The 8,523-nt window shown below is 38.4% G+C and overlaps 1 protein-coding gene across 1 annotated transcript in view; it reads left to right on the plus strand.

Moving 5' to 3' along the window:
• Window positions 1-7,395, plus strand: part of LOC109823755 (small subunit processome component 20 homolog) — a 36,747-nt gene extending 29,352 nt beyond the window's left edge. Inside the window, exons 32-34 of the mRNA XM_020390125.1 lie at window positions 5,763-6,320; window positions 6,552-6,684; window positions 6,952-7,395. Coding sequence (XP_020245714.1) covers window positions 5,763-6,320; window positions 6,552-6,684; window positions 6,952-7,208 — 948 coding nt within the window. The 3' untranslated portion in view covers window positions 7,209-7,395. The remainder of the gene's footprint in view (window positions 1-5,762; window positions 6,321-6,551; window positions 6,685-6,951) is intronic.

Here is an 8,523-nt window from a genome sequence, read left to right on the forward strand (position 1 = left end):
GATGAACGAGAGAGGGGAGGCTGTTGACTGGGCGTTTGGCTGGGTGTTTGATTACTGTTGGTCGGAGGAGGAAGAAGAGAGGGGGTGGTGTTGGTTGCGGTGCTGAAGGACGAAGAGGAGTTGGGTTGGGGGACTTGTACGAGAGTGGGAGGGAATATGATGTTGGGTTCGTGATTGAGGTAGGGAGAAGATGGGTTCGGCTGATTGATGTGAAGGAGAGAAAGAGAGTTGACGGCTGGGAGTAAACAAACGAGAAGAAAAGAATTATCAGTCTAGGGTTTCACACATTGGTTTCACACCAAAGTTTTAGCTAATGTAATTTTTCATTCAATATTCAATAATCATTCCCGATTACATTAGTCCCTTAAATCAAGGTTTTAAATGTCGTCCGACATGTCCGACATGTCCGACATATCGGCCGACATATCGGTTTGAGGGCTTGACCGACACGACATGGACATTTGCAACTCGTATGTTGGTTTTTAGGGCCAAATCGAAAATATCAGGGTCATATCGGGCATATCGGCCTATTTTTTAGCTTTGAAAAATCGGTCGATATGGTACTTTTTTTTAAGATCTGTTTTTTGTTATCGGGTTTGAATTTAGTAATAAATACCCAAACCCGTTTGACCCGTTCTCATGTTTAAGGGTTTCTTTATGAACCCGATAGAAAGAATTTATGAACCTAAATCCATATATTATTTACTTTTTTATATGTTTAGTCTATAGAATTTAAAGTATGCTTATATTGAATTTATGAATGCTTAGATTACATTTAGGACATGATATTATACATATACGCACTACCCGATATAACAATCCGATATTTAGTCAATGTCCCCCGATATATCCTCAATTTTCGCTATCCGACATGGATTCCATCCATCCGACATGAACATGAACCTGACATCCGACATTTAAAACCTTGCCTTAAATAGATAAAAATTACAGATTTTCAAAATCTCACAAAATCTCTCACAATCAATAACTACCAAATTTAAACCTAATTCGAAATTCAAATATAAACTACTAAAATTAAATTACAATTCGAAATTCAAATTTTAAAATAAAAAAAAGTCAACTAATAAAAAATTATCATTTCTTGTCCTCATCATTCTCCCCGAGTGGGAGAAAACTTGACTCCGTCGAGTTAGCTGCAGAAGCTTGTCGTCTTCAATATAGTCTGCCTGCATCTTAATCTGCCATCAGTTATTTTCCTGCATCTCAAATCATTAGCTAGATTGCATTGTAAATTCACCATCTAAAGTATTATCAAAATTCACTGCTGTATGGGTGAATATATAGAAGTTGGGTAAAGCGAAAGAACTCTCAGAACAATAGGTTAGGGTCAGGCTTATATCAGTGGACTGCTAATAAACATTGTGAACTGTTTAATCAATCAATATTGAGAATATAACTATGACCAAATCGATAATATAAATGTTGCCATTAATTATTTCAAAAGTTGGAAAAGTTAATAAATATCATGTCAAATCTTAAACAATTATAAAGAAGCTGTACTGGATAAGTCCAAACCATCTCAAATATCATCATTAATAGTCTCAAATTATGTCCTAACTTCATATCATACATTTCAGATAACAATGTATTTATTCAAGTTAAATCACTGATTCCCCAATATATGATCAATGCAAGTCACAAATGATATGAATTGACTCAAATGATTATGATGAAATGTAGACTCGAACAATGCGATCAATGACAGATTTAGACTCAACAAAGTATCTAACATGCATGACGTCCTCTATCAAAAGGGATATTAGGCGTTCCTTCGTTAATATAAATAATAAATTTCCTATTCTAGCAGTGATAGTGATGAACATGCAGACAAATGTATGTTGGAGGAGTGTTTTTGTGCACTTAATATGAGAGAAAGGAAATGAAACCACTCATGATCAAACTCGTATCCTTAATCACTATATATTCCCAGAATGGATCAGTGTAGGTGGGAGTGATTGTCGGGACAATGCATTGTGGTGGGATATCTAGTATGGTAGTTATTTCACTATGCTCAGTTTGAGATTCAACTTCCATACAGATATCTGAGTGAATTGCTTTAGGACCCACATCAGGAACATGTTGGGGGTTATGTTGGTCCGGAAGGACTTCGTGGGGAACATCAACAACGTTTTCAATTACCAGAGTGCGTTCATGAGGGGTTGGAGTTTTAATTTCAAGAACTTCAGAGACAATATCAGTGAACTCCGTGATCAAAGGGGTAGCTTGGGGAATAACCAGAGTGTTGTCATTGTATGAAAATTCAATCAACTCCACAATTACAGGGGTAGTTTCAGAAGAAACGAAAGTGCATGGTTTTTCTATTTTACTATCCCGAAATTTCTTGCCAGAGTTAGATTCTATCAAATCTACGGCCTGGTTAACGGTTTCCTCAATAATAGATTTTGATTCCGTTAGAGACGACTTATTAATTCTAACTCTGAATAAGGTTGTACAGATGGTAGCGACGTGCTCATATCATTGACAATTGTAACACTGAATTATTGGGCTAATTTTGGAGAAATCTCTCTGACTCCTTGCCCTTGGGTTCGACTCTAGACTGGGAAGAACTAGGGTTAAATCGACTCGGAGGCTGACTAGAGGTAGGGGCACGGGAAGACTGGGAGGAATGAGTTCGAAAATCCCGACGCCTATGAGATTGGTAGGATTTGGCTTCATCTAGATCTTGAACTAAGGTGTAAGCTCTCTCAAGGGTGTTTACTCCTCTAGCAAAGAGTTCGGTTTAGAGGTCACTTCTCAATTCGGCTCTAAACTTTAACAAGACTTTCATGGGTGCCTCTTGCTCAATAGTGTTGCATCGTGTAAACAATTCATCAAATTGAGCAACATACTTTTTTGCAGATTTGGTTCCCTGAGTAAGACAATGCCACTTGTCGAGCAATTTATGATAGAACGATGGCGAGAGGTATTTCCTTTTAAGCTCATCGACCATTTCTCGTCAAGCTAAAATTGGTAATTCACCTCTAATATGTCTTAACATTTCGAGGTTGGACCAATATTAGCAGGCGGGTCCGGTGAGTTTCATTGCGACAAACTTGACTTTCCGCGACTCTGTCAGGATGCACCAATTGAAGTAGCGATCCATGCTCTTCAGCCAGTCTAAGAAAGCTTCTGGGTTGAACTTATCATCAAAGGTTGGCGGGTCAGGCACAGGCTGAAGTGGGGGTCGATGAACGATGTACCCATAACCTTGTCCTTGCGGAGGTGGAATTGCAACACGTGCTTTTCCTAGACTAGTGCGCATTTCGTTGGTTGTGTTATGGGCGGTCTCGTGAGTAGCTTGGCTCTCCTGGGCTAAGTTACCTATTTGTCGTGCTAGCTCAGCGATTTGCTTAAGGAGTTCGGGATCTGTGTTGCCTGACATGCTGGACTCACTAGATGATTCACTAGACTCTCCCAATCGATAGGGTAGGCCTGTGCGAGTGGGCATGCACTAACAACTAAATGAGATGAATGTGTGTACTAACAGCTAAATGAGATGACTGGATTGTTTTTTAATCAAATAAAGACTCAACTTAAGTAAAATTTCCTAACCTATAACCATGCTCTGATACCAAAAATGATGCGAAACGGGAGAGGGTGTCTATCAAAATCAGCGATCTAAATAAAATAAAACACCGTTTCGCTAAAATTCATGATCTTCGGTAGGAAATCAAACTAAACATTTGATAGATGGATTTTAACAAGATTTACAACGATAGTCATGAATAATTCCAATCTCAAACAATTTAATCGTAATATTAATTATCATTGCACAAGTTCTAAAAATCAATATCAAGATTGCAACAGTCATATGTTCAGTTCCTCTCAACTCACAAGTGTAATCTAAGCAGTGAATATATGATAAGAGTTTAGAGATGAAGTACTCATGCAATTAACTAATAAATTAAAATTAACAGAAAAATACTGAGTTGAGAGAAACAAAACCTTAGTGGATTACTATTCGGAAATGTTGAGAAAATCCAAAAGCCTATTAGCTACTACGGTGAAGCCCACAACCCAACAAGTCCATACATGTCACAAATTTGTTTTGATCCCTTCTGCGTTGTCTTCGATCCGATGGAAAGGGAAGCGACAGACGTCAACGCGGTGATAGAGATCTGACGGCGAAGGGGAGCGGCGGGCTCAAGGGCGGAGTTCGTGGACTGAGATCTGGCGGCGAAGTGCTCTCAAGTGCTCCTCACAAGATGCCTCACAAGATGTTGGTGCTGTGACGAATCGTGGGAAAAAGGACATGAGATGTGGTGGCGGTTCTTGGTGGTTGGGTGGCCTGTTGGGGGTGAGGGAGGTGGCGGTAGCAGGGGTTTGACAGGCACAGGGGAAGGGGACGGCGCTCGAGTCCACCGCCGCAAAAGGCAGGCCCAACAGAGGCGCGGGTGCGGCCTCTTTGGGAGGAGCATGACGTGTTGACGGCAGTGGCGGACCGTTCTGCGACGATGAACGGGAGAGGGAGAGTTGTCGACTGGGCGTTTGGCTGGGCGTTTAATAAACTATCATCCTATTCAATCTGATTGGGGTGCCCCGACTCTGACATGTGTCTTCGAAGGACTAACATGGAGGAAGAAGAGAGGGGGTGGTGTTGGTTGTGGTGCCGAAGGACGAAGAGGAGTTGGGTTGGGGGGAGAGTGGGAGGCACGATGTTGAGTTCGTGATTGTGGTAGGGAGAGAAGGGTTCGGCTGATTGACGTGGAGGAGAAAAGATAGTTGACGGCTGGGAGTAAACAAACGAGAAGAAAAGAATTATCAGCTTAGGGTTTCACGCCCATTGATTTCACACCCATTGGTTTCACACCAAAGTTTTAGCTAATGCAATTTTATTCAATAATCATTCCTGATTACATTAGTCCCTTAAATAGATAAAAATTACAAATTTTCAAAATCTCACAAAATCTCTCACAATCAATAACTACCAGATTTAAACCTAATTCGAAATTCAAATCTAAACTACTAAAATTAAATTACAATTCGAAATTGAAATTTCAAAATAAAAAAAAGCCAACTAATAAAAAATTGCCATTTCTTGTCCTCATCATGAAGTCCGTAAAAACTAGAGGGCCGTGAACGAATTTCTTATTATCGCTTAGTAAATGAATAAAATTCTTTGTAAATGTTTATGAATTAATAGTTAATAAAGAATTCCAAGAACAATTATGTTGACAAACTACTTCTATTATTAAATGTAGGATCTCTAATTTTATTAGACGATTGAAAATTCATTAGAGGATTTCCTATAATTATTGAACTGGAGTTTATCTATTACTATGCAATATTTCTAGCTCTGACTAGTCTTTGGACCCTTGCATTGTCCTGAAGCTGTGGAGGATCCAGAATCTTTCCTAGATGATGTCAAAATATTATATTATTTATTGTTCTATATATCGCATAATAACAATGGAAAAAGTTAAGTTTCACTAGTTCTAGAAGACGGTTTTCTTTTTCACCTTTCTTGTGCTTCCCTTCATGGATTCATCGTTTCGAGGGTACTCAGCTATTGTAGTTTTCTAGTCCGAACCTAATTGCAACTATGCTGATTCCCTATATCCTCCGCCTATAAGTATATCCTTCCTTCTCGCATAGTTAATGCTTTCGAAGTATCTCCTATTGATGTTTTGTCTAAGAGATTATGTGGTATTTTCCCTCTTGTTTTCGTCAGGATATCTGGGAAATGATTCTCAAGTTCTTGCTACATCCTCATGTATGGTTGCGCCTCTTGTTTTCGTCAGGATATCTGGGAAATGATTCTCAAGTTCTTGCTACATCCTCATGTATGGTTGCGGAACATTTCCAATCGGCTGGTGGCGTTAAATTTTTCTGCTGTATCTGCTGTATCGGAGGCTGGTAGGGTTATACATGACAATTTGGACCAAGGAGCTTCTTATCTTGCTAATCCAAGCAGGCTTTGTTTGATATCTGCTTCGCTTCTGAACCAGCTGAAGACACAAATCTCTGACGACGGTGCAATAATAAATATCATTACTCAGAATTTTGCATTCTCAATTTGCCATTTGCATAGTTTTACAAAAAAGAGAGCTAATTTGGTTCCACATGAGTTTTGGTCTTCTCTTGGTCAACGCGATCAAACTTCGTATCTTGAGGCATTTCAATTGCTTGGATCCAGTAAGGCAAAGGACATCTTTATGCTGGCAACAATTGACACTAGTCAGGCTCCTAAGGAGGCAGATCATTCTGACGAATACAGCACCAAGAACCTTCAATCTTTGTTAGTTGCACCTTTACTCAAGAGGATGGGAAAAATCGCAATGGAAATGGAGGATATACAGGTGAGTTTATAGAAATAATTTAGAGATTATAGTTTAGACTGATTGTGAAGAATTCAGAAAGACTATACAGGTGAGTTTATAGAAATAATTTAGAGATTATAGTTTAGACTGATTGTGAAGAATTCAGAAAGACCTGTGTCTGATGATAACATTAGAATGGTGTTTGTTATTTATACACGACTTAAACTTTTTGTTCATCTCTCTAAATGGAATTTCCCATAATGCCTGCAGATGAAGGTTGTTTTTAATTGCTTCAGACTGATATCATCACAAATGGGTTCTGAAGGTTGCAAAGACTATGCCTTTTACCTGCTTATTCCTCTATATAAAGCATGTGAAGGATTCATGGGAAAGATTGTTAGTGGTGAGTCACCTCTCTTTTAACCGATACTAATTTGTTTTTTGTTCATCTTGTCTTTCCTAGCATACACTTTTGGTTATAATCACTTGCCAGCGTAAATAAACATTTCGTTTATTGTTTTCTTGTTCAGTAGCATACACTTTTGGTTATAATCACTTGCCAGCGTAAATAAACATTTCGTTTATTGTTTTCTTGTTCAGATGATATCAAACAGCTGGCAGAAGATTTGCCAGCGTAAATAAACATTTCGTTTATTGTTTTCTTGTTCAGATGATATCAAACAGCTGGCAGAAGATGTCCGAGGCAATGTAAGGGACATAATAGGGGTGGACAATTTTGTTCGAGTTTACAATGAAATCAGAAAGAAACTCAAGGGGAAGAGGGACAAGAGGAAGTATGACCAGAAGCTTCTTGCTGTTGTCAATCCTATGAGACATGCAAAGAGGAAGCTGAGACTTGCAGCTAAGCATCGCGCTCATAAGAAGAGGAAGATAACTGCCATGAAGATGATCAAATTGAGAAGATAGGACCTATTTATCATTATTGTTTTTTTCGCAAGGTCGGCTACAATGCAGAAGAGTGTACAGTAATTGTAATGTATTATATTTATAGAGCTTGTTGTATTATGCAGGTGCTTCTTTCTTGATCCTCCCTGGTGGGACAATTTTGATCTGTAGAACACCATTTCATTTATAATTATTTTTGTTTTTTATATCTACATTTTTCAAGTATTAACATCGTTTCACTGGGTAAGAGGGAACATCATGAGTGATTTATGCATCTCTTTATTGCACACTTCTTGCTCTACTTGCTAATCTGCCTGAAACATTGATGCTAAGTAGAAACCACCTGAGCCATCCCCTTGGTGGTTTATCTTCGTTGACTTGGGAAATGTGAAAGGATAAACTGTATCCAAACATCTAACCGATAAAAGGGTTAAGATAACTAGTCCAGATGAATTGAAGCGAGTTAAATGATGCAGTCTAAATGATTTCAGGTGAGCTAAAATGATTTCAAGATGAGTATAATTATCACTTCAAGTGTCTACCAGTTTCAATCGTTTTCTACTTGAAATGGGTTAGCTTGACATTTTTCCATTATTTCCTTCTTATACCTTTGCCACAAGTTATTCACAAAGTTGTATAGCTTAGAAGAGCATGAGTAGTTGGGCGTTGTATCAGGAATTCTTGTAGCTGGGGTCCGGGGAATATTGATTGCAACATGCTCTTGTGTTTTAGACAGAGGTGGTGATTCTTGCACTGTTGGCCTCAATTCATGCGGACCGACCATTTTGCTTGCGCATTTCAAAAGTACGATCATGATTTAAATGAGAGTACTAGCATATGCAACATTGAGTACATACATGTGTACCCCAAATGTGTACCACTAGCAAACGCAATTGCTCAAAGACAGAAAAAAAGACTTTCTTTAGCTGATACTATTGCCAATTATATTATATAATTATCTCCTTTATACAATTTTCATAAATAAAATACAAAAACCTATCATCCATGCGAGTAACATATATGTTGTTATATAGCTGTCCATGCTACAGAAGTTTCAAGTTTCCACACATTTTTCCAAGGAAAATATCTAGGCATTAATCGCGTACGTTAGACATTTTAGCGTATAACTAGATATCTACTCCTTTATAATTAAAAGAGGATCCCAGAATCACTGTTTGTGTTACAGTAAATTCATGTATCATTATCACTGTAGCACAGGGGGATGCTATAGTGTTTTTAAAAATGTTACTGTAACACAGGGGGTGTTGTATTGTTTTTAAAAATGTTACTGTAGCAGAGGCGGGAAACCGTAACATTTAAGTATTACTGTAGTAGA

Source organism: Asparagus officinalis, chromosome 9 (genome assembly GCF_001876935.1).
Source record: "Asparagus officinalis chromosome 9, Aspof.V1, whole genome shotgun sequence".
NCBI classification, from domain to species: domain Eukaryota; kingdom Viridiplantae; phylum Streptophyta; class Magnoliopsida; order Asparagales; family Asparagaceae; genus Asparagus; species Asparagus officinalis.